The sequence below is a fragment of the Cyclopterus lumpus genome, chromosome 12 (assembly GCF_009769545.1).
Source record: "Cyclopterus lumpus isolate fCycLum1 chromosome 12, fCycLum1.pri, whole genome shotgun sequence".
NCBI lineage: Eukaryota > Metazoa > Chordata > Actinopteri > Perciformes > Cyclopteridae > Cyclopterus > Cyclopterus lumpus.
The window spans coordinates 10808095-10835820 of record NC_046977.1 but is presented as its reverse complement, the minus strand read 5'-3'; the positions used below and the strand labels follow the sequence as shown (position 1 = coordinate 10835820).

The 27726-nt window shown below is 41.3% G+C and overlaps 1 protein-coding gene across 2 annotated transcripts; it reads right to left on the bottom strand.

Moving 5' to 3' along the window:
* Nucleotides 1–40: 40 nt before the first annotated feature.
* On the bottom strand, nucleotides 41–27726 carry gnaz (guanine nucleotide binding protein (G protein), alpha z polypeptide). 2 transcript variants are annotated; one of them, XM_034547489.1, is made up of 4 exons: nucleotides 27469–27726; nucleotides 24215–24395; nucleotides 9734–11067; nucleotides 41–1488 (listed from the first exon to the last, which is right to left on the bottom strand). In XM_034547489.1, the coding sequence occupies exons 3-4, from the start codon at nucleotides 10454–10456 to the stop codon at nucleotides 1144–1146; spliced, it is 1068 nt and encodes a 355-aa protein (XP_034403380.1). In that variant the 5' UTR covers nucleotides 10457–11067; nucleotides 24215–24395; nucleotides 27469–27726; the 3' UTR covers nucleotides 41–1143. The 2 variants fall into 2 exon arrangements, with proteins under 2 accessions (XP_034403380.1, XP_034403379.1); XM_034547488.1 differs by lacking the exon at nucleotides 24215–24395.

Sequence of the window (27726 nt, the reverse complement as noted above, 5' to 3'; positions counted from 1 at the left end):
ATATATTACTTAAACCTAAGAAAAGAGGAACATAATCCCAAAGAAAATATATTAGTATCCCAAAGTAACAAAATCATGCAAGTTTTAATGTATTTGTCCATAAAAAATAAACAAAAATGAACATAATCAATGGGATCTGGTTTTATTTACAAATTGATCTTGGCACTGTTTTTGTTGTCTCTTTGCTGAAAACTGGAATGATCATAAAGAATACTTTTGACTACCGAGCATAACACCCTCTTGGTATTTTAGTTCAGTGACCTGCTATAAAAGGCAGGTTTGAGAGACATATTCTTTTTTAAAACCACAAAATGAACGATAAAAGATAGAGAGGAAAGAACAACATTAGAGAGTTGACCAAGAGGGGAAAACAGAAATAGTGTATAGAAAATGTATTTCACTTCAGATTTACACTGTGGCAGTTTCCTCTTTTAGGCAGAAACCCTGTGACATCATGTCTACTGACATTTGTTTCCCCCCTCAGATATACAGGCTCTCCCCACGTCTCATCAGGTGCACTCACTGGTTATTGTTAGGGTGAAAACCCAATAGAGAACATTGATTCTGTCAAAAAATCTTCTTATAAAGCAGCATTAATTGACTGTCGCAAATAAAATGAAGGAGACAAAAGTAACTGAAAACCACCAGTACATACCTACTACCTCGGGTTTTGGCAGGCAGGGGCAGCTGACTAAAATTTCCAGTGTTGCCTTGTCAATCAAGTGCTTGATTGTTGATCAAAAGATCTTTTGTGTGAGCAAACATAAAGATGTGTGTGTGTGTGTGTGTGTGTGTGTGTGTGTGTGTGAGTGTGTGTGTGTGTGTGTGTGTGTGTGTATGTGTGTGCGTGTGTGTGTGTGTGTTTTTTGGGTGTCTCTGCATACTCATAATCAGTGCAAACACATTGGGTAAAAATCCCATCTCGACCATGGCCCATCAGCTCTTTTGTTTCAACTGAAACACATAAATCTACAGTATCGTCCATCCCTGACCATCTTACTACCTCCTTTCTTTTGCAGGTCTCTGTTACACCTCTTCAAAGCGATAAACTGTCAGGCAGACGGACACGCCTTTTTGTTTATCCAGCCTGGTGGCGGGCCGACTGCTGCCATGCGGCCCCCACCTCCCTACCAGAATCCGGTCCTAGCACAGCCCAATGTACTTGAGATTGTTCTGGATGATCACGTCCGTGACGGCGTCGAACACAAACTGGATGTTGCTGGTGTCAGTGGCACAGGTGAAGTGCGAATAAATCTCCTTGGTCTCCTTGTTGCGGTTGAGGTCCTCAAACTGCCGTTGCACATAGACAGCTGCCTCCTCATAGGTGTTCTGACCTTTGTAGTCAGGGAAGCACACTGTCAGAGGAATGCGTTTGATCTTCTCAGCCAACAGGTCCTTCTTGTTGAGGAAGAGGATGAGCGACGTGTTGGTGAACCAGTTGTTGTTGCAGATGGAGTCGAACAGGCGCAAGCTCTCGGCCATGCGGCTCTGTGTGGATGTGGAGAGAAAAGGGAAATAAAAAGAAGATCAGACCATTATTTCAGAAAAAGGAGGTATTTACTTTGAAGCATCAACCCCAACTCGCCCGGTCTATCACACAAGAAGGGTCCAAGAGAGAAAAGTAGACCCCCGTATGGCAAGAGTTGAGGGTGAAAACTGACTCACTGGCCAACGGTACGACTTCTCTGTGATGTCGACAGAGACTTGAGATGCAGACACATGAAGTCCTGCGTTTCAATTGTGATCAATCACAGAAAATGTGTGGCTTTACTCATTACAGATCAATCTTGATATTGGGAATAACTGAAAATGTGACAATAACTGTCTTATGTGAACATCTGAATGAATCACATGGAGGAAGATACTTATGTGTGTTCACCCTCAGGACAGACCGCCGTAACGTTCTCTTCCAGTGCACCGTAACTGCTCCGGCTCTATGATATTGTTTTATTCTTCATGAATTCATCTCAACAAAGGTCCTCCAAATTTCGATGCAGTATCATTTAAAGTCTGCGGGAACACATTAGGTGTTGCATTTTTGGGGGTTTTGTTTCACGATAATGGAAATCACCGAAGCGCACAGCTGCAAGAATGTGAAGCAAAACTCAAATATGAACCATGTGATTCCCACGAGGATTAAATCACACCCGTAACACTTTACCAGACTTGTATTAATTTTGTTATGGTATGTAACGTGTTGATCATTAATCTTTTTTTCATTTGATTCCACCGCAAGCAGAACAAGACATAACAAAAATGTATGGTTTTGGTATTGGTGCAATCTGTTGATTTTGGTTCCGAAGTGTGTGTTTGTATGTGTTGATTTGCATATATACGCTCATGTGACGGTGCCGGTATAAGAGGAAAATAAAGTTGATGGCATGTGGCTACTGGCCAGTAGCTTGTGACTGGGAGGTTGTCAGATGGAAGACTGCTGCTTGAAAGGTTACTGAAACAACGTGGTGCTCTGAGCAAATCACAAGATCTGCACAGCGTGAAAACAGATACTGAGGGAGTAGTGAAGGATTAGACCATCATAGTGTCAATTCTAAGTTATTCAGCGTTGTAAGTGCACTATTTTTTGGAAAATGAAGCCTACAGTTATGAGAAACCAAAGTTGCTCAAGTTAAAAACTCTATATTATTGGATTATTTATGTCCATTAAAACTTCCTCATTATAATAGATTGCACACAAACATGTTCTGCAGTCCCATTAAACACAATGACACAACACAGAAGGAACAAACTAAGGCTTTGTTCAATACAAATTGTACAAGAATGTGCTTGCAGATCCTCGTTCTGCACTAATATTTCTTCATTCATGTGTCTTTCTTTCTCTCACATGTTATTACCCTCACACTGAAACATAAGCTCTCCTTTCTGTATAAGTATGTTTGCCCGTTGACTATAGACTGGCCCCTAAACATTGAACACTACAGTCATGTCTGGCCGTTTGACCTCACTCCTCCTCTCTCCAGGGTGTGAAAACAAGCGCTCAGCTGCTACGGGAGTACGGCAGGAGACGGCAAGCTGCGCCCGGGAGTAGATGGTCTTTTCAGCAGGTTACTATGGCGCTCCTCCATTAAGACTTTCTTAATGGGGAGCAGGGAAGAGGGGGAGGGCGCCATCTAGGAGCACTAAAGCATGCAGACGCTTCTAACACAGACTTCTTTCCCCCTCACCTCTTCCTGTCAGAGTAGACCAGAGGCGCAGGCTTTAATTAAGCTTAAGTATTAATGAAGAAGTCATTGCTTTGTTTCCCATAAATACAAATCACTTAAGTGTATAGCCACCCCTTTGTAATTCATTAAGGCTCATTTTAAATGCCACAGTCTCACAAGAAGGAGTGCTTTGCTCTTTCTCTAGCGAGATGATCTTCTTCGTCATCCTGAAAATTATATTTTTCTCTCATTCTGTTTTCCATCTCTGTTTAATTATTAATATCTATGTGGCAGCAACACTGCTGGGTTTACGATTTCAAAGCAAACATTAAACACAGTTGTACACAATTGTACAAAATATTATTCTTGCACTAGAATCTCATCAAAATCACACTTTTGATGATCAGCACTGCACATTTGTCTGTTGTGGATGAAGGTAAATGTGAAAATACTGTTGCTGATTCTTAATTAATTTGTAATGTTGTGGAAAATACAATATCAGTTTCTATATCCGCTATCATCCAAACCTAAAAGGGTGACAAATAGCTTTGTTCTACTACCAGGCTAACATGTAGCATGCTGAGCATGAAGCACTAAATCTTCAGACTCAAGGTCATCTGAGAGCATTTTCATTATTATTGTTAGTAACATTTCAGGTCAATTGAATCTGGACAACATAGAATAAATAAATACAATAAACAACCTTTTGCTAATGTGAAAATATTGGCAAACGTTTTTTTCACAATCTCAATCCGTTTCCTGGAAAACTCTTTTTCAAAACGCCGTCATGCCATATGAAGCAATTCAGTTACATGATAGTAATACCTTTTGATAAGCCATTAGGCGGTTAAGATGCTGTAGCTGAGTGAGGGAGAGTGTTCCTGAATACATTTTGAGACACCAGTCTGACACCGCCCTCTGTTTCTGAAAGGACCTGATGTGATTTAAAGTCAGCCGGCGATCAGGGAAACTGTCATTTCACGTTCAGATCAGTTCATCAGTCGTCTTTGCTGAGGCTTTAAAGGATAAGTGCACATGACGTAAAATCACGTAACACTTGTGATTCATTTCCATTCGTCTTTCATGTGATGGGTAAATAATTCCTGTTTGGAGAGATTAATACAAAGATCATTGCGACAATAGTAATAGAGCTGACACTGCAGTCAGTGTCTGCCTTGATGTCTGGCTAACACCATCTTAAACAAGCGCTGTAACGCCACATCTCGGCTTTTCATTTTCAACTCACAAACACAGGACCCGCTGCAGTTGCTCAGCCTCAGCCACTGCATATAAATCTGCACTACACATTCATGATATTGCACCCACAAACACTCACGCAGGCACACAATACAAGCAAGCACATATACACCTCATATCTATTCTTTCCAGCGCCAATGTTTGTTGCAACCCCCCCACCCCCCTTCTCTCTCCTTCTTCCCTGCTCTCCCCTTCTCATCCTCCCTTCCCTAGTCACAGCTCACTGTCAACAGTGCAGGATTAGGAGCGTTTGACTGGCCTGTTGCTAAGCAACAGTAGCCAAGGCAACCGATTCATTGTGAAGACAGGGATGGGACAGGGAAAATGCATCAGGGAATGGGGTTGATGGGTAAATGTTATACTGTAATTATTATGGTGTGTCGTGTGAGCTGGTGCATTGAAACTGAAACGGCGTCGATCTCGTCCGATTGAGTTTGTTTTCTGCTCGCATGGCATTTTCTGGTCAGCTTTAAAGGGTTACATCACTAAGATGGTCACTGGACAGGCCGTCTTTAAAAAAATGACACCTTTTCCATCAAAGCAACGGTTTTCTATATATGTGACTGTTAATTTGTGATCACAGTACATATGCATGCAGATTAAAACTGATGAACCCTCAAAATTTGAGCTTTGCCTCTTTCCGGCGTGCCATTCAACGTCTATAATCGCTGTTCTCCTATTTTTCATTCAAACACAGCATTCTGCTACTGTGGCTCTTGCACTTGAATTAAAATTGATGAGTCACCTTTGTTCCAGAAAGTTGAATCGGTGACTTTTTTTTTTTACCGTTTCATCTCACCAAGGTTGTGCCATTGAACATTATTGGCTCAGTTGGGTTATGAGAGGTAAAGTAAAGTAAATCATACATATCTTTTCTGACAGGTTCATGTCAATCAATGTCTATGCTGTTCAACAGCTTCATTTAAAATGTATTCAACATGTCTACGTTTCTTCATGGAAGGTTTGAAGAAGGAAAACATTTTTTAGAAATGAGTACACATTTACACATAGATCAGCCTGCCTACTATTTAGCTCTAATTATCATTCTTGCTCTACGTTATTGTCAGTATCTGTTTTCTGGTACATTGAGAAACGTCTGTGTTTGGATCATGGTGGCTGAAATGTTTTTTTCCTATTCAGATAACTGTGTTAGAAGCATGTTTTATGCCTAAGAATTGTATTTTGTAAGTATTGTATAATAGTGTGTTTATTCCAAAGGAATAATATTATGTCTGTATATTTTTCTTTAATTTACTATACCACTGTAGCTTGTTAGTGTTCTTCTCTCTCTGCACCAGAATCAGGGTCAGTCCTTTGCCCTCACATTGCACTGGCCTTCATTCCTCTACTATTAACAGATTTTTAGCCCAATTTAATAGAAACCAAATTGGGTTTCACTGCTGTTATTTTCCCATGTTATATCATGTATATCATGTATATCATGTACAGTACACAGATACAAACACTCTTTTCTTCCTCACGTTGCAGATGTATTGAGCATGTAGAGGCTAGACATTGTGTAACAGCTGTTCAGCAGTGTGGTGTCAGCTGACGTGGTTATAGAAGCAGGAATTCACTGAGGAGCCTTCTGTAGATGTTGAAGGAACCACAGCAACATAACTGCACTTAATCCAGTAGCATTCAGATTAGGAGTACACTGGAAGTGAGATTTAGAGTTGCTGCTGCATTATGCGTCTGCCTGATGGTCCTGTAGTTGTATGAAGGTGTCCTTTCAAAGCGGATGCTAGTACAGCCTCTCTTTCACTGCTGTGGTGTGACTGCATTAGACTAAATACACACCCCATTCCCAGTGTGATATTCAATTTAAAATGTGAGTAGATCATCTCTCCAGGTCATACTTTAATAAGCTGTGCATCCTGATACACGTCTGCATATTTTCTCCCATATGCATGTTATATCCATCCATTGTATATTGTATATAACTGTAATTGTACTTGGGGGCATTAGGACACACACACCACAATGTAATTGCAAGTTATATAAGATATAGCCTACTATGTACAATTATTTCACATGTACCCTACAAAATGTTGATTTTTCCTCCATTATTGTCTTGATTATTTCAGGATGTGAGGTCAGGTGAGGCAGAGCCTTGTCATCATGAAAAGTAAAAAACAAATAATGATGAAATAAAATAAATAACTATTAATCCTTCTGTCCTGTTCAAACAGAGAGGAGAGAGTGAGGGCAGGCAGAGCTGTGCCTCACCTCAGATTGTGCAATCCCTCACAAACTGGGTTGAGCGCATGCCTTTTGCTTTCTCATTGTTTGTCACCAGTGTAATATTTTTAGACACTTTTATTGTATCCGTCCTTTCTTTCCATATAATAGGTTGTGTATATTACCTATGTTTAGAACATATTTAGTCTTGCTGATTGACATGAAACCGCAGTGAAAAAGCACAGAGGGGAGGCAGACAGTACCTCTGCCTCCATGAAGGGGGCGTGCGAGAGCCCACAAATCGGGTTTATGCTTGTTCTGCTGGAGCCCTTCTTCTTCTTCTTCTTCTTCTTCTTCTTCTTCTTCTTCTTCTTCTTCTTCTTCTTCTTCTTCTTCTTCTTCTTCTTCTTATATTTAGCTTTGACCGCAAAGATTCTATATCTAAGCTTAAAAGCACACAAAACATTTTCTTTATACATCCGCAGTCCACATCCGTAATTTTCGAGGGCTCCGCTTCTGAAACTCTCCCGGTGGTGGAGGACAGCGCAAAGCTGCGTTGGAGCCGGATCGTGGCGCACACGTTCCCGGTGGAATCAAATATGTACCTTACATATGTGAAGAATGCTGATGTGAAATATTAAAAAACAACCGGTAGTCAAAGTGCAAGCTGCCAATTGAATGGGGATTTAAGTTCCTCTATTGGGTTATTTGTAAATCTGAGTCTGAAAGTCAGTGCCTCATCAGCCACAAACCTCACCGCACGTCACTGTATTATTTAACAACACGTGTTTCTTTTAGTCTTGAAAGTCATGAATATTAGATTTGGCCTATATTGTGCTATTGCCATGGTGTCGAATCTGCACTTATTGATTTAGCATTTTATCTCATTGCTAAAAATACAAAAGCTAATAACAATATTAAGAAATTATAGAATAGGAAACAAGGTAGCCTTCCCCAGTGCCCATGCGTTGAAGAAAAACATTTTGGAAATGCAAAACCATCACTAGATTAACTCATAATATATTATTAGTTGCATATTTTCATCAATAATCTTGACAAGTACAACCATTCGATGTGGCTCAGTGTCCCCTCAGTCCTGGATTGGACGAATGCACTGAATAACATCAATTTAGTGATGAAGAATAACGCTTTGTGTGCTCATCGCGGTAGCCGTTGCAACAAAATACAAAATGCAACAATGTGATATCTAGAACACATCTAAATCTAAAATGTACAATATGTATTTGGATGGGAACACAAAGGCTTTTCTGTCAACGGGGTTCACTTGAATCAGATAGGGCAACATGTTACAGTCTGGCCTACAAAAATCATAGCTGGTATTAATGTTACTATGTCACAAGTTTGCCATCGTCCAACTGAAGAAAGCTCTGGTGTGTTCAAAGAGATATTTCGCTTCACGTGTTCAAACACATAAACTTGTTAAGGCAGTCATTAATTCAACCACAATCCAACTATTAACATTGTGTTCATAGTTGGTTCTACAGATGTATTTCTTTCTGGCACTTTTGATCCATTGCTTAATATTCTTCTCCAGTCTTAGAATAATTAGTTGTTTTTTTCTCTCACCTGTGAACTCCCATTGCTTCACAGTGCCTTCACAATCTGCTAATTCTCACAGGTACAGCCTCACACTTTATTCTGTGAACTCAATTAACACCATGCTGCATTTTTCTCCTCAGACTTTATTTTTAACGTGTAAAACTAATTGATTTCATGTTATAACCCAGCATGGTTGACTCCCTGTTTTATCCGGGTAACCCATGAGTTATCAGGCTCGTTCAGTTACAGGAATGACAAAGTTTCCTCTGTTCTCAAGGTATTTATTGTGTATAAAGAGGCTTACATAGATATTGGACTCTCTTCAGGAAAGAAATGAGATCATGCCTTTGAAGAAATAGGAAATAGCTGACCCCTCATAGCTGGTGTAGCTTAAATAAGTAAAATAGTATCTATTGTTGACCTTCCCTTATCAAAAAGGCAGTTAAACAAGCAATATATACCCAACTATTCCAAAACACTCAGATAACAAAACAGATATGTTAATCGTTAAAATTCCGCAACCATGAAGGGGAGATAAAAAATGTCCATTCATGCCCCGAGCCAAAAAACTTTGGATGAAGACCATCACATTTGGATAAGGCTTTCTAAATTGTTTATTAAAACAAAACTGAATGAACTGTAAAGGGATAGCATTAATGTTTTTTTAGGATGAGATGGACATGATGAAAACGGTGCAGAGTGGAACTAAATAGGGATTTTAGGAAAACTATCCTTTGCATTTATACCTTTTGCCTGTTACATTAGGAACGAGTAGCTGCTCAGCACTTATCGTAGCACTTACAGCAGTTAGTCTTTGCCGTAATGAATATCTACCCAACATGTTGAGAAGGTTTTTCTGGATTCTGTGGCAAATCAGGTAGCCCTCTCTCAAAAAGAAAATATTAACTCATGCAACCTTTGATCCCCAACTTTGGGTATATATTTCATTGAACGTTTTACGTAGTTGCATTCTGTAGCTGTAGACCTGAACTCAAAGTCCACTAAGTTTCTGTTTGTTTAGGTCTTTTTTTTTCTTTGAATGATAAGCTGTTCCGCAGTTTGGTGCTTTAGGAATCTTTCAGTCAGCGAAAGATTGTGCATTTGTTCCCACTAAAGTAAACATACGGTCATTTAAAATGAAAATGCAATGTACTTGACCTACTTAAAGAAACAATCATATTTTTTATTGCTAATTGGTGCATCTAAAATTGTGGAAGTTCTTTCCTTAAATGTGATTATGTTAATTAGAAGTAATCAAAGTAATTAAAATTGCCACTACCTGGAAAACCTGCAGGATTCAATCATTATCTTAATTAATTAATTGCTTTGACAGAAATCTAGAAACCAAGGTTATTGGTATCACATTTTTGAGAAATAATGGCTACCCTTCTACTCACGAATACTATGAAAGGTTAATAAGAGAGAGAATTTGTATAATTTGTGCTAATTGGGTTGATATCTGACCTCTGTGTTAGGGAGAGGGGCTGCAGTGTGCAAGCATGTGTTAGTACACGTGTGCATTAACATACATTTACTGTAAGAATGTGGGCCCTTTAAAAAAAGATTGTTCTTACCGTCTGGTTGTCCTCGTAGAGTTTGAGGTCATAGCCACTTAGCTCGACACAGAAAATGATTGCAGTCACGCCCTCAAAGCAGTGGATCCACTTCTTTCTCTCCGAACGCTGTCCGCCCACATCTACCATCTTGAAGGTGAGCTCCTTGAAGGTGAACTTGTTCTCCACAATGCCAGTGGTCATGTCGCGGGACCGTAGGATGTCCTCTACAGTTGGGATGAACTCAAGCGCAGAGATGCGGTCCAGATCATTCAGGTAGTAGGCAGTGTTGTCCTCTAAGTGGTACTCATTGGATCGTTGAAAGCACTCCTGGACCCCTGAGTCAGCCCACAGGCGCTTCATGACCCCCTGCAACTCTGTGGTGATCTCCCCTTTGCTCTCGGCTGGCCCTGTGAGGGCAAAGAGCTGCACAGCATCGTAGGCGCGATCAGCATTGTGAAACTCGATCTTGAGGGTGGTGAGCGCGCGGATGATGCGGGTGAGCGAGTCGATGGCATTGTACAGGATGAGGGGCTTGTATTCCTTGCAGGCCTCCAGGTTGAAGCCTCCACTGTGGATGATCTTCATCTGCTTGACAATGGTGCTCTTGCCCGAGTTGCTGGTTCCCAGCAACAGTAGCTTTATCTCACGCCGCTGCCGCTGACTCTCTGAGCGCAAGTGGCGATCGATTCGCCGTGAGCGCCGGGCCGCTTCCTTCTCCTCCGAGCTCTGACGGCATCCCATGGTCCTCCACCACGTGGTGAGCGCAAAGGAACTCGTGCTGCTGCTTGATGGGAAAGCAAATTATAACGAAGTGGTGACCTAAAAGGAGCTGGTGGAAGAGTTGGAGAGGGTTTTTACTAAAGTTAGGAACTTGCCAGTGGAGACAGAACTTCACAACAGACCAATTTAACACGAGACAGGAGAGCCACCACACTGAGGAGTGGCTCAGGAGTATTTCATTCTTTTTGTTCAGGGGCAGTCGCTGAGTCCTGCGTGGGCAGAACCCAGACTTGTGGGATGCCCACACAGCGCCTGGCACTGAGGGTTGGACTGCCTGCTGAAGCCAATGGAGCCGGGGTGCATAGCAGGGGCTCCCCCTGAGGAAAAGCTCTGGGAAATAGCTTGGGAAGGTTACGTATATCAGTACACAAATTGTTTGGGCTTGATGCGTGAGAATAGCAAAACCCCCTCACTCTCCTCCCACATGGCTCTTGTGGTACGTTGACTTTGTTTGGCTTCTGCAACCATCCACCTTAGTTCGATATTGGCCTGTTTTGTTTGATGTTCCTGTTCAAATCTTTTCTGCTTCTTCTCTGGTGTGATATCTCCCGAGCAACTGAAGGGCTGCGGTTCTGCCAACACATAAGACAAAAAAGAGAAGAGAAATGAATTGCACGTTCAAGTCAAGTAAGAGCTGTTTCAACACTTTCCATCACATAAATAATATATGTACATATTCAAAATATATTTCCAAGGTTTTGGAAAATATTCTTATTGGCTTTCTCTTATGCATTCGATTAATAGATGGAGCCAGGAGGCAGTTAGCCTAGCTTGGCATAGAAGCAGGAGGAAACAGTAAGCTTGGCTCCCTCCAATGATTAGTAATATCTTGACCTTCATCTTGAAACCAAAATCTGGGCCCACCGACTGAATCCAGCAACCCACACTCTGCATAGAAGTGCTTGCTGGATGGATAAACCAAAAAAATATTGTTTTTTCAATTGTGCCATTCAAACAAGTGAGCATTGGTGGTTCCAGTCTTTATGCTAATTGCCTCCTGGCTCTAGCTCAACATTATCACACTGACAAGACAGTAACACCATTTTTCAATTTCATGTCAAACAAAAGAAAACATATCACATGTAATCCTTTATCCATAAAATGTAAATTGACTGATTAGGAATGAAAGCCCATACAGTCACATGCATACGGACCTGCTCACTTCCCATTCAGCCATTGCCATGCTACCCTTGTTCCATGTACAATGCCTCTTGAGATTTCTGCTTCTAATAGTTACACCTCAACTCTCCCTCAGCAGTCCTGTGTAACCATGGACCCTGAGCCAAAGTAGATTTCAGCTCACCATGCCCATCCATTTAACACCACAGCACACACACAGACACCCATTATATACACAATCAAGGTCAAACAAACGCATATCAACAGAAGGAGAAAAACAAACTCCCCTATTTCAAAGGGAACGGGTGCAGGATTAACATGACACACGTGTTTCCTTGTAACCAATGGCATCTTCCTCTATTCACCCTACAATGCAGTGCTCCCAAAGCTGCTCAGCGCAACAGATCAGGTGAAATGCTTATTTACTACCGCAGTGGAAAAAAACAGTCTTGAGCCAGCAGGTGCCTCTCATGCTTTCATTCCCCGTAAAGCCCTCTTCTTCCTAATATCTGTGTTGTTATATTTACGATTCTATGCAGTTATCAGAAAAAGAGAAAATGTGGGTTTCACTCTGCTCCTACTTTGATATATACCCTGTTCACAAGGCCAAGTATTTCCTTTAATTGAACAAATACTGAATTTGAATTCAAAGAAAATACTGTCTGATAGGATATGATACATGTAAAGCAAAAACTAATTTAAGAGCAGTGAAAATCTGTGAGAATCTGTGATAAATAGATGCACATTGAAACAAGCTGCATCCTATTGGCTGAGTAACAAATGTGAAATCATACTGTGGCCTAGTTTGGTTGGCGAAACTATACTCTGCAGACCTGAGAGAGAGAGAGAGAGAGAGAGAGAGAGAGAGAGAGAGAGAGAGAGAGAGAGAGAGAGAGAGAGAGAGAGAGAGAGAGAGAGAGAAAGAATATTTCTCGGTGCTCAGTGAGTGAGGTCCACTCTTCAAATGACGGAGAGGACAAACAGAGCAGAACAAAGCCATAACAAAGCATCACAACACAAACAGAGTGCAGAGCATTGTTTCCTGGCTCCAGGCACCTGACTACCCTCTCAAAATGGCATAGCCAGCCAAACCGGTTAATGCACATCACTGATTTTGCCTATGAAAGACATTAATGTTGCGTGTGAAGTATTTTCAATTTGCTATTTCAGAAATATGCAACACTTGCATTTCCGCACTTTTTGAAGTCACACCACTTAGATAATTGCTAAGGAAGTAGTGTACCGGCAGTGCTAAATCAGTGTATACTATTATCAAATGAAATGTGTATTAATGATATTCCCCATGTTTTTACACTGGATAGAATAAAGCATGGTCTGTTGCTGACTGACACCCTAATAACTGGAGCATACCACATCAGGACAAAATGCCTGGAACTTCGAATAATAATTTTAAAAAGAGCAACAATTTATTAAGAAAGGGCCTACAGGATAAAAACATGCTTACTCTTTGTAACAAATTACATGTTTGAAGTTGAAATAGCTCTGAATGAAAGCAACGACAAATAATGTATCGTCTCGTTTGCACATGATGCCTACAGTTTTCATCATCTTTACTCATTAGGGTTTCATTTCCAGTAACCTGTGCTACGTTGGCTCCGGTACGAAGAAGAGGCGTTCCACTTTAAGAGTAAGTGAGTGGAGGTAGAGCCATGGGGGACACAGAGAGAGACCAGCATCTCAATGTATCATGAGGGCTGAGGTAATGTGATAGCCAAGATTAGACGGAGCTTGGTCACTCTCCTTCACAGCCTCTGCTGCACACGGTCCATCAGCTCTCCCTCCATCACTCTCCAGGTGCTTACCTCCTATTGTTAATTCTCCATGCTGCAAATAATTGCAATCCGGCTCTTTATTAGAGATGAGTACATGTAGTCACAGTGTATTTCTATTGCATAACTCTCTTCTTACCTGCTGTGGTTGTTGAGTCCACAGAAATCAAATTAAAATTGGGGTCAATCACATTAGGTTGAGTGGTGATTTTAATCCGTCAGACCCTTATTGTAATTGCTCACACACAAAATGTGTTTGAAGAAAAATGTAATATGTGGTATGGCATCGACAGATGCCAATAATTCACTCACAAAGATATACATCTTCCATTGATGATTAAACACATATGGAGGTACCAGTGTGTTTAAATGCTGTGGATATTTGTAGCCGCCTAACACCTGAGAGGATAAGAAAACCAGGTGGTTGAATATATTCAAACAACCACAAAAAAACAACGTTCAAAAAGAGGAAATGAAAGAGAAGGCAGGTACACCCTCATCTGTTTGCAGGCTCAGTGAACACATCACCAGGTAAATGGTGACAATAAACTTGGTTTTCCAGGTCAGTAGACATTGTTAAACATATATAGAGCATTCAATTGTATCTCATATCAGCTTTTTTAAAGAGCTACACAAGCATGTTAAATCCATGTGTTGTTGTTGAAAAGATTCGTGCTACTGGACGTCTCGGGCTCAAGGAACTTCAGGATTCGATGGGTTAAAGTTAACAATATTTAATGGCAAAAGTTAATAGACAATGAAACAAATGTCCACAGTCTAATACACTCACTCCAAAACTCCTCTGTGTGCATTAGTTTCTGTCTAGTCCGTTCAAGCCGAAAAGAAAAAGAGAACGTTCAACCCCAGTACAACTCCCTTTCTTTAGTCGCCAGTCACGGCTTTAACACCTTAAATGTTAGTAATTCGCTGGTCCTAAACAAAGCATCACTTTGGTTGGCTTAAGGCCATCTTCAAAGATGACGGGGTCAAACGCCACACTTCGGGTCAAGACGGAGAAGTTCCCCTTCAGAATAAAACCTCTTATCTTGCCTTCAGAATAAATGTGTTGGGTTCCCACCCCGTCTAAGCAATAAACTAGCATTCATTCTCATGCATCATACAGTTATCAATACATACAGTTACAATAATAAAACAGTGATCGTCTCTTATGCTTTATAATACATTCCTCTTAATATTCTTCATAATATTCCCTATTAATTATCATAACTTTCTTTATGTATTAATTTAAAACTTTACACTGTGAAATCAATCTCACCGTGTGCCACTGAAGACACATCATTTAAATCAATCAGACCACATATGATTTCAGAGAAGAAATGGAAAAAAAATGCATGTGAAGCTGTGGCGCAGTGGTGTTAAGCACTATGAGTCCCACTTGTGCTTAGGTGTGTTGAAGATGAGCAAATGCAGAAAGAATATTTTTTGTCTGAGAAAAGAAAGGGGGAAGGCACATGTCTCTTTTAGTCATGGGCAGGTGTGTGGTCAGCAGGCTTGCATTTCAAAAGGGATCAGATGAGGTGTTCAAGGGAGAATAACCCTTCCGTCGTCAGGCAGTAGGAGGCACTTCACAACATCTGCCGTCATAAATAACTGTTGTCTTCAGCAGGGGACCAGCAAGCGGTCATGTTTCTCATTTATTAACCAATTACCAATTTATATCAAGACCAATTTAAGCCAAATTGCCGATTAATCACAGCTAAGCAGGCCACGGTCTTGCCACGCATGTTGGGAAAGTGACTGAACATGACTCGGTTGAAACCTGTATGGCCGTGAATGTGTTACATTTTGGGCAAAATGGTCTGCAAGGCCTTATGACTCAACCCATACACAGTCATGGATGTTAAAACAAAAAAGGGCATTACACATTAAGGGGGAAAAAATGCTTTAAAGATAGTACACGTGGCAGCATATTCTTTCAATTTCAGGGTTTCCCAATAGCATTTCTGGGGGGCTTCTGGTGAAATGTATGCTCACACTGCAAGCCCTGTTTTTTCAAGACGGGACAGTAATAGGTGAGTACTACTGAGCAATCACAAGTCGTGGTACAAACTTACAAACTCCTAAACAAATAAACGAAAATGGCTAAGAAAAAGACCATAATTCCCGCCACTGCTAGTGTTCTGAATGCAACCTACGTTCAACTTTAAAGGTGAACATGATCAACTGAATGTGAAGAGGTTACAATGTTCCCCTTAATTCACATACATATATGTATTGTGTTGCAGATATATCTACTGTAATGAGCATGCTATAACCAAACAGCCCTGGCCCGTCCCGTCTGGTAATGCCACTTGTTCCTTCGAGAGACAATGGTGAGTCCAATCTGCCCTCAGTACAACGTGAGAGGACGAGGAAAAAGAGCTTCCCAGAGGACTTGTCCACAACACGTCCATGTTCCGTGTACATTTTGATATCATGCAGGCCGTGTCCGAACCACCGCAGCCGCCAACTCATCCTCCGTCCACCAGAGGCGCCGCAGTCCCCGGGTGGTGGGAAAGACGAAACAAAAAGACTCCCTCGTCCCTGCCACCCCGGGCTGAAGGTAAAAAACAAACTGCCAAAGTGTACTGTACAGCCTCGGTTAGTGCCACTAAGCACACCGATGACTCACGTAAACTAGAGGCCAATGCCACAAGTGAAAATGATAAGATAGCAGTGTTACTTTAAAGCACTCTCAGAGTTTGGCCAAATTTGGCCTATTCTTGCCTATTCTTGTCTTGCTGTTAGTAGTTGTTCGTTTTTATACCTGATGACTAAACTTAGATCGTATGGACCCAGTAGTAGAAGGGAAGAGCTGCATCTACGGTTAACTCCTGGTTCTACAGAGAAATTACAGAACGTTGTTCTTCTTCTGTGTCGCCAGTTAACTTTGCGTGTGTTTTCACAAACACTTCTTCTGTGACCAACAACGCTCTCTTCTTCAACATTGTTGGGAACAAAATGCAGACAAAAAGGGACAATTTGCATTGTGCAATATCTTGAGTGTCTTTGTCCTCATAATGTTTCTTGCCGTCTACTGGCAAAGCGCAGCAGCCAATGGCTCCATCACTCACTCACCTGGTAAGTAAGGGACAGACTTTCACATTTGTAGTCCTGACCCAGCCGATTCAGCATTGCCATTTAGATTATACAGAAAGGCATTTGTATTTATGGACAATTCATCTTTGACTATTCAGAACAGTACAGTGTTCCAGAAATGTGACCCTTGATGACTGAATGGTAATTCATATCCATATGTCCCATGGGTTAGCAGACCTACTGAACCGTATGTGTGCATCAACAGGCCAACAATTGTCTCGTAAACATATTATTATATAAATACGAATAATAAGCGCAATGTATCTCTAGCCTACTGTTGGATATTGGCATTGTTGGCACCCAGCAGTTAGGCTCCCTCCAGCAAACAAACATACAGTGCATGCACAGAAAACAAAACAGCTCACATGCTTTACAATCAGCTCATCCTTTCTCCTCCAAAGGCTGTTTTAGAGACTGGAAGGTTGCTACCTGCTTCTGACTAGCTTCCCCCTGATAGCCCAACAAAATGAGGTTACTGAAAGGCCTTAAGGCTGTCTGGTCGGTGTCCATATACAGTCATTTTTACTGGGATATAAGAGAGTGATTCTTACAATAATATCCAAAACCCCAGGAGTGAAACAGTAGCTAATCCCCTGATCTGCAATAAATCATGCTATTGTGTCAAGATTAAGCAGTTAGAGTAAAACTGCCATACTGAGTCATAGTCTTTTACAAATTGTATAAAAAACAAAGAGGCAAAGAAATCAGCACATAAAAAAAAGGGGACGAACAGTTGCCCAGCCGAACTAAGATGGCCTCTGAACGAGACAAAGGGTTCTGCTGAAACGTCATCAATCTATTTATGGCACGGAGGTAGTGAATAAGCAATGCATTAGTGATAAAGTCTGAGATGATCAATAGGAATGCTTTCCTCAACTACTGATGTATTCAACAGCTTATACAACCACCTCAAGAGCACACAGATAAGTAAGACTAGTATGGACAGATCTGACAGACTTTTACAGAAGTCAAGAATGGGAATGTAACAGTTGATGATTGAGTTGAAAAGGACGAAAATGAATACATGAAAAGATGTAACTCCGAAAGAGAGTATAACAGAAAATCGGGTCAACGGCTGTTGGGGAAGAAACTCTTTCAGATAGACATGGTTGTTGGTTTTATTTCCACACAGGGCAGTGATTTGTGTATGTTGTATGTATGTTTGTGTGTGTGTAGCATGGCCACTGTTTAACAAAAATATGTGCACAAAGTACGATGGTCGCCTGTTAGTGTTCCTTTTTCAGTGCCCACACTTCATGAACTCTCCATGAACTCTACTCATGTAAATCAAACTGTGCTCCTAACTTGATTAATAACTTAAAATCGAAAACTTTTTCATGCATTAATTAGCCACTGTAAACACTTGTTTAGCGGAAATGTGAAAAGTAGTGATGTTCATACAACAAAGTAAAAAGTGAGTGCATAAAGTCATGGACGTATTGCAGAATATTTGGCAATTTTTGGAAATGTTTAGAGGACTTGCATTAATTGCGGAAATAAAAACTGAATATAATTTCCTAAAACATCACCAGCCATATCCTCTCATGTAGCAATTCAAGATGTGCGCTGTCAGAGTCAGTGGACAGAAATGAAAAGGAGAACAGGGTGTTATCAGCATAGTGCCGGTGGGTGAAGTTATGGGACATTCAACCGTAAAGTTCAGGTTGTGATAACACAAGGGAATGAACATTTCATGAAAACACTGCCACATAGAATATTTTTGTTTATACGTGGTATGTTAGGTAGGAGGGCATGTGTTGGAAAGAATAATATTCCTTATCGTGTCAACTGAGGTCAGCACATTTTAGAATACGATTACATGTAAGAAGCCTCCATTAAAATGCCATTTCCATAAGACTGGATTTCTGGTCACCGTGAACATGTGTGAAAAGGATAAAGGAAAGCATCCTTTATCATCTCTGAGCAACGGAGGTGATGAGCCGCCTCCGTAATATGGTGTGACTGTAACGGCGAGATTGGAAGGGAAGTTGATGTATTATAAATGGCGAAATGAATACATAATGCATCCACGACATCTTATCAAGTCATTGGATTTTTGTCATAATCTGACAGGATGAAGGAGATAATTGTTTTACAACAGATGGTTTAAAATGTCACATATTGATCTCTAAATTGCCCATAGGTGTGAATGTGAGAGTGAATGGTTGTATGTCCCTACATGTGCCCTCGATGGACTGGCGGCCTGTCCAGGGTGTCCCCTGCCTTCGCCCTATGTCAGCTGGGATAGGCTCCAGCGCCCCGCGACCCTAATGAGGATAAGCGGTATTGAAAATGGATGGATGGATAATCAAAGAGAATAATAAGCCTATCATAAAAAAGGACACGGGTGGGGTCAGTGACAAAGTAGTAAGAGATTGCAATAATGAATTAATCTAAAAGTACAAGCCTTTCATTATAGAAAGAAAACATTCAATTTGAGGCTCAAGACATGAGTTTTCAATCTTTGCAGTGCTGAGCTAAATACTGGACCACAACGTATTTGTGGCTGATGGGCTGCGCATGACTCAAATCAAGTCTTAAGCTTAAACTCACTTTAGGCCTCATTTTTATCGAGGTAGATACCCAAAGGAAAGAAATATCTTGGAATTATAGTGTGTTGTAACATGACCCAGGTTTATAGTTTGCATGTGAACATTGTGTGGACATAATGATAATGGCCACTAAGAGATTTCACATTTTCCTGATAAACTGTGCACTGATACCATGAAGACGGCATATGATTTGTGTTTAGGTGTCGCCAACCTTTTTACCTCTGGGAGCTAGCTCTCGAAAGTGGTCGAGAGCTACCAGCTGTAAAGTCCCCTGGAAAGTTTCTGTGGACTTTGATGAAGTGATGGTTTATCTTTTACCGACTGACGCTATGAGTCAGTCAGTAAAAGATATATACTATCGCAAATGAGTCACACACACCTTTGTCCTTTCTCATCAAATTTCTGTACATTTTAGCATTTTATTGGGCTGGTTATTTTCTGTGGCCATTGTCTAACATGCCGGCAACATAACCACAGCAGCTAAACTCATTTAATTCAAAGTTATTTGGCCAATAATCATTATTTGTCAGAAGGAGGTGTCTGTGAACTTGATTGGGGGTGTTGACCAGTTTGATAGAGTGTAGTCTAAATGATGAACGTTAGAAATAGATCTTATGTTAGAGAAGGTAAAATGGACCTAATGTGTTAAAGAAAATGTGCATTTCTTATCTGTGATCATTTCACCAGTGTATCAAACTGGGATGGCCCAATTTCAATTAATTGTAGGGTGAGAGTACTACTATGTTTGTATTTTTTAAGCTGTGTGTTTGTCTGTTTTTGGGTCTTGTGCTGTTTTTTGTCTCTCTCTCTCTATCTTTTTGTGTTTAATCTAGATGATGATTATTTTTCTTAATTATATTGTGAGGATGGAGGAAGGGAGAGAGTGGAAGGCTTTACCATGGAAACATATACAATATGTGATTTGTATGAATTTTAAGACTGGAAATAATAAACTGGGGCTGCACGGTGTAGCACTGTCACCTCACAGCAACTGGGGCCCGGGTTCGGATCCCGGTCTCTGCAGTTCTTCTGTGTAGAGTTTGAATGTTGTGGGTTCCCTCCAGGTTCTCGGGCTTCCTCCCACAGTCCAAAGACATGCAGCTCAGGTTAATTGGGCTCTAAATTGCTGGAACACAACATATTTGTGATTGATGGGCTGGGTGAATGTGAGCATGAATGGTTGCCTGTTTATATATGCGACCTGTCCAGTCAGGGCGCCCCGCGACCCTGAATAGGATAAGCGCTAACTGATTTTTCATGTAGCATGTACATGTAGCAGCATTTAAAGCTATGATCCATAATGACAAGAACATGTCTCAACAAAACAATTATGCTAACTAATATGTTGATAAATACATTTACTTCTCATTTAACGCTGAACTTAAGGTGGAATCTTTGAATCTGAAATAGGAAAAAGATATTGAAATGTACCTTGTAAAAAGCAACATTGACAAATTACCTAGTTATACAACCCAATAATCCTCTTTTTATATACGATGTAAGTTAAGTATACAATGTAATCAGACTCTCTAGTTTTATCCTGACTCTATTTAGGCCTACTGCCTCAGAGTAGAGCTGCAAGGAGTCTTAAATCTGTTGTGCTAGAGCTACTGGAAGGAGTACTAGTGATGTGACCAGTCTGGCAAGGTTTCAGGAAGTCCTACGTTCAGCAGCTACTGTACACCATGGAAGCTTTTGATAAGATGGAGCTGGCTACTTTGGCGATTATAATCTAAATCTGTCAAAAATCCTTTTGCCACAATAAACGTGGGAACCATGAAGGGTTAAAAAAAGGGCAGTTGTCCTTTAATTCCTTCCAATATCCCTGATAATCTTTTTTTCACACTAGATGCTAACTAAGAACAAGTGGGTGACTTTCCAAGGGACAGAGAGAAGCTGTCCAGAAGGGCTTAGGTGGGTGATCTGCAGGGAACTCCACGTTTTTGTTTCCCTTTCCTGAATATAATAATAATAATAATAATAATGTACACTTTTATTAATCCCACAGTGGGGACATTTCTCTGCATTTGAGCCATCCTTAGTTATTAAGGAGCAGTGGGCTGCAGTGAAGCCACCGGGGAGCAACTTGTTCAGTGTCTTGCTCAAGGACACTTCAACATGCAACTATGGGGAGAGTGGGGATCGAACCGGGTACCTTGTGGTTACGGGAGGACCACTCGTCCCATGAGCTAGAGCCAACCGCCGACAATGTGGAATATGGGATAAAAGGCAGACAGTCAATGTCATGCTTCTAGCAGCAGAATGATCAATACAAGCCAAATACCAGTTGCCAGTTGCTAGCACAGATCCTGTCAATAATGTTATATCATGTGATGCTCCTGAAAAATGTACTGTGTAGCCTAATAATTGAAATACATGTTATTCTGTGCATCTCTCAGTGGAATTAAATAAATAAAGTCTTCCAACCTAGAAGGCCTGCGTCTATGTGATGAGTCAGAGCGTTGTGGTCTCCACATCCTACGTCAAAATCATTGGGATACAGGTCGCAGAGTGATCCTCAGTGCTTTTCAACAGTTTGTTGATGTATGTAGCCTTTGAGCCCTAAAGAACTGCGTCCGGACATGGCCTACTTTCCCTACAATAATCCAGTCTATTTTCCAACACTAATTTCTGTCTCTTTGTATGTCATTGATTCTGAAGAATAGCTAGTGAAAAATGTCTAAGCAAGGGACCATGTCACTTAGGTTGACCAAGAACACCTAGTTAACCACATTTACACAGTCAAGACACATTTAAATTGGCTGTCAAAGAGCCTCAAGAATGAGCCTGTCAGCAAAAGTGTGTCTACGAGAAGACTCCTGGGGGAATTTTGAAAGCCTCTAATGTCATATAGCACCTTCGCTTCATATGTCGGGAGACATTGTTTCTAATGGATTTTGAATTGATGTTGTCATTATAGTAAGGGACCATCAGAGGTTTTTTTCGTTTGTGTAGTAAAGCTGAAAGCTACATTAACTGGTATTAATCAGTACTTTTAATATGGTAGAGGTGGTTGAAATCATAGAGAATGATCCCCCTTCTCTGCAGCTTTACAGAGCTTTATAGCCTATTTTAGCAAATTGTTATGGTTCTGTGTCCTGCATATTTACTACAATTAGACAATGTAAACAACTAGCGGGTGAAGAGAGTCAAACAGCCCGCAAAGAAATGTTGGTGGGGACCAAAACGGAGCTAAGAAAGAGTGTTACTGGATTTGAGGCCTGTAAACACGACTCCAAACGAATGATCATGTCGCTCCGTGTCTACTGGCACTTTTTGTGTGCATTCTAGGGGCAAACATTTTACAATGCAACTTTAAGAGAAATGCTGTTCTTAGCTCAGGACATTTATAACATGCAGGAATGTGTGACACATTTCCTTTTTCCAGCGATGTGAATCTACCTATTCATTATGGATGCACCAAATCATCTGGGAGTTGAAGCTAAATATAATATAAGCTAGTAAATTGAATTGTCTGTAATTGGCTTTATTGAAAAAAGTATATAGTATTATAATCATCAAACCCAGTTATTGTAAACACCTATTTTATCTCTCATAATTGTTTGTTCAACATTTCGTGCTATCACTTCATGTAATCACCATCGACATGCCGTCCTGAATGCAGACTTCAGAGAAGGTTCCCTGTACTATACACATGTGAGGACACTACCGATTCATTATGAGAAACAATGCTGGCCTGTGTTCTCCTCTCTACTTGGATGCAACAGCCGGCTGTTTGAAGGCGGGGTCGGGGTCAGGCCCTCTGTATGCTAGATACTTTTTCGTGATAATGCTCCGCTTAACGTTTCTGATCTCAATAGCTGTGTTCCCCCTTTTCCAATCCAGCGTGTCACACACTGAGTCACAAGGCCGGCCAGCGACGACAATGGCATGTTTGTGCGCAGGCTGAGCTATGGGTAGGCTGTGTGATGCGAAGGGATAAGATGGCCCAAGTTGGACACTAGAGACTTGTGTGCATGTGCTCATGTACACGCAAATGTGAGTACACGTGTGAGTCTTTGGATATCTGTCTGCTCAGATCATTCGCTGCTGGTGCGCACAGATGTTTTTCTGCCTTCATACGTCTCTCACTTAGATCAAAACCATTCAGGTTAGTGCTGTACGCAGTCTAATCTTCATTCAAACACTCCAACGTAATATTAATTTGGGTCAGGGCAGATAAGATATACGCTTTTTGCGACAGAAGGAAGTTGTGCGTAACGGAGACTTTCTTGCTACAGCCTACAGACATATCTGCAGTTGGGGATTTGATAACTGGAACAGAAGAAGGTGAAATAACTACTGCAGCACATGCAACAGCCATTAAACCACATTATCGGCACTATAAAATAAATGCTGTAAGGGACAATGATGAAGTAGATACTAAAAGGAATAAGAGTAAAATATCTAACATATTGCAGCAGGGCGGTTGCCCATGAAGAGACTTTGCAAGATTTACACCAGATGATGAAATCACCATCCGAAAAAGGCCACACCTATATTTTAATTAAATTATGTATAATCTTGCTCTATTGCCAAGCCCTCTACTGATGCCAGCCAACAACTGAACAGTTATATGTTTACGGGATGAATGTGTGATTAGGGGAGAGATATGACAAAATGGCACCTGTTCAAACAGGAAAAGGCAATTACACTGCATGTTAAACACAGGAAATCAGAATTGATTATCTACAAGACCACAGTAGTGGACTGTAGAGGTCACTGACATGCACCACCAGCTTCACTCCACTTTCGGGCATTTTCTCGGAAAAGCAGACCGGCACGCCCTCATCAAAACAAGCTAATTGTTGTGCTATAAACGTTATGTCGTATCTAAGAAAGCCTGCAGTATTCACATAATACATGCAGGCTTAGACGTGCGTCCATACACTCCTTTCGTTTCTTTCAGTACAGACCCCCACCCCTCTCTCTTCTACCTCCTTGTTGTCATATGACCGCTGTTATGTGTGTGCAATGGAACACAACGTTGCTCTGTTAGTCCCCTCTGCTCTGCCCTCTCAGATTTGAGTGCTGTAAGTAAGGCCTTCTCACTCGCCGGCCTCAGGAAAACAGACAGGCCCCTGTATGTGACTAACAGCAAAGATTAGAAAAGAAGGCAAAGAGAGGGATGATTTGAGCGCAAAAAAAAGACAACTTACTCATTCACAGAGCCCCGCCCTGAGATTTTGTTTACTTCAGCTGACAGCCTTCCTCACTGATGCTTTCCTGTCAAGTCCATATTAGTCCCTTCTACATCTGTGTGTGTCGAAAAGACTTGGCTGTCAATCAGGGTGTCCTGGTCGTTTGTGTGGAGATGACACTTTGGCCAGGATTAAAGACCTAAAACAAACACAAATGCTGAGCCAGCTGAAACGAAGCAATGCCCGGTCGGAATATACAGAGTGACAAAGCAACTGAGAGATCTGAACTTTATGGGCACATAATTCCTCCATGGTTTAATGGCGTATCAGTCATCGCTTCTGCAAGATCACTTTCGATGTTAATTCCCACTACCACTAAAGCAAATGTAATTCTGGTACTTCCTCTCTGGGAGAAAAGTGACATTTTACATTAATCATTGTATTAAGTAGGATGCCAAGGGAACTATGTGTGGCCCCCTTGGTACTTAAGTGTAATAAAGCTGAGTTTAATTGTCCAAGTCGACTGTGTGCTCACCTAAAAGGTGTAAGATGGCTGAAAGTGCAACCGGACGGTGACATTGGCCTCCTCAGTGCTAGAGCTGCGACCTCAACAGCCACTGTCACTTTAAAACCAAGCCTGTCCCCGATGTCCCCTGCCATTATGTCACCAAGTGGAGTGGATGTAGCAAGTAACAAAGGAGGTGGAAGGAGGTCAACTCAGCATAGATTTTGTCACACATTTTTTGCCATGCATAAAGGCTGCTAGAATGGCACAGCACTGCATATTACCATTGGAACAAAAGAGAACAGAAACATCAGCTATTGATGCTGTTGGAAGAAGCTCCATGCTTACTTTATGGGGGGGTGTATTCCACTGGTTTAAGAATTCATGTTGAGGTTTGTGTAGTTGGTGAAAGAAAACACTTTATAAAAAATCAGACCAATTGTATTTCATCCAATATTATGTTCAGTATTATATTCAAACAGTCTGAATGAGGGTATGATGACATGTTTCAGTGTGTGTGTGTGTGTGTGTGTGTGTGTGTGTGTGTGTGTCTGTGCGTGTTTGTGTGTGTGTGTGTATGGAAGCATGTGATTAACCTTTATATTACCCACTGGACCTCGTCGTCCATCGTTTTAAAGCCAAGGTCGTTAGTGATCTCTGACATTTTTTGACAGCTTGCAGAAAACTGAAGATTCAACACTAATAATTAGGGTTGTTTGGAGGTTTTGTCACAGTTGATGTGACCATGGTTTGTCTTCTCGTGGTCACAACTGGACGAAATCAACAAAGTCACTATGAATTGTGGGTGAAAAACACGGCGACAGACTGTCTTGACTGTTGGTGTTGTTAGCATGCAAAACATTTATTGTTATGCACACGGTTCTGATTCTGTGATATTATAGGCCACTGTTTTTCTTCAAGTAATTTACATGAAAGCAACATGACGTGCATCTTGTTGAAATTGCATCATGAAGAACTAAGTATCTGCACATTTTGGTAACCGCCCTAAATCACAACTTGGACCCTTTGAAGTTTTAATGAAACCAACGCCGCACTGATTGCACTGACAACAATACATCACTTTATTGTGCTTTCAGTCATCTAGACTTGAAAAAACATATGGATGTTAATTTATTTGATTTCATCAATATATTGTCATTTGAGGTTAGAAAGAAATTAAGCATGATATAGATGCATTTCAGCTAATAGAGAAAGATATGGTGCTTCAAACTCTGCTTATCTGAATTCCATAATGTCAAACATTAATAACAAACAGTAAATTCAACTTGCAGCTACCCACAAAGGCGTATTCCAATCTGTCAGCATTACACTATGACAGCGATCAATATTCCTATCCAGTTTAATTGCGTATTTATCACAAACCTGAATCGGGCAACATGACACAGGTTCAGCAAAAGTATCAATCTATTCCTGATCCATGTTGGTATCAGTAGTGCTCAAGAGATAAGGGCATGGTGGAATGTATCCACCATCTTTGCCTTGATTCAAAGATGTCTCAGGTACTCGATGTGCTGCCGCTGGAACTATCACAGGCACATCCAGCGTTTTTTCTTTTTTCTTTCACATGCTTAGAAAAGCGCTGTCTCTCTCTACCGGCATGAAATGATCACGGTCTTTTCCCCCTCTCTTTCATCCAATCTGTTCCAAATATTCTCTTCCTTTCACTCTCACTCTTGCTCTGTGCTGCATCAACCTCCGCCCCTCTGCCCCATCTGCCTCCCTACTGTTAAACCCCCCAGCCCCTCGACCCCTCCCTGCACTGGTTCTCTCTCTCTCTCTCTCTCTCTCTCTCTCTCTCTCTCTCTCTCTCTCATGTAACACAAACACACATACAGTACGCACAAATACACATGCTCTCCTGATGCTTCACAAGCAATCCCAACCCCCATTGAACAAATACAGTCAAACTCTGTGAAAGATATGACAGATTATTGAAACAAAAAATGCCACAAATCGTAATGAACATGCTGTGCTCTCTCCCCACTTGCCCCCTCTCACCGTTAAGATTGTACATTCATAAACTGACACAAGTTAACCAAATAAATCCCAGCGGGAGATTATTAATGAATGGTGAGGTACATTTCACCCAAAGAACAGCAGACAGAAAGCTCCACTCCAATCCTACAATGTTCCTGTGCTGCTGTCAAGCTAAAATGTGCCCGCCTACCCCAGTGGCTGCGAGCTTCGCGGGATTTGTACACTTCACATAGCAAATATACATTCAATATCTCGTGAAGCCCATTGGGAGTACTGAATACCTGATAGTGTGCTTTTACTCTTTTCATTTCTTAGTTTATGGCCTGGACAGACACTCACATAGACATACGCACACACACACACGCATACACACACACACGCACGCACACACACACACACACACACACACACATCTTTGATGCATCCTTCACTTGTCCTACATACAGTAATTACATGAACTAAGCATCCGGATAAAAAACATTCCATATGGATCGAGGATGCTCTGGGGAGATGATGAGTCAAAATGCAAGCATAAGATAGAGCAGCGTCCGTTGGTTAGCAGGGTGGAGGAGGGGACTGGACAGGCTGCCTGCCTTGGTGCCATCTCTGAACATCACCTTCCCCATTTTATCAGGAAAACATACTCGCCCTCCACAGAACGACTGCAATGAAATGGCATCTTGCTCTTCCTCTGTGTCCAAACCAGACCAGCGTGGCGGTGATTACAAAAAAAGAAGCGTTGTGTCTGTTTGAGAATAGTCAGGCTTACCGTATTCACACGCCAGCATCCATTTACAAAGGATACTGCAGACAAGCCCTTACAGGGAGAGAACGGCTCTGTGCAATCCACCTTTAGTCCTCCTGCTTCATCTTCAAATCTTCCTCATATTCACAGGGTGACACACACTCAAGCACATTTCTCTCTCTCTCTCTCTTTCAGCACCCCTCTTTCTCTGTCTTATTAACGTCTGCGTTCTATATCCTCTCTCGTTTGCTCCAAGGCAGTTGAGACACTGCAGCGATGGGG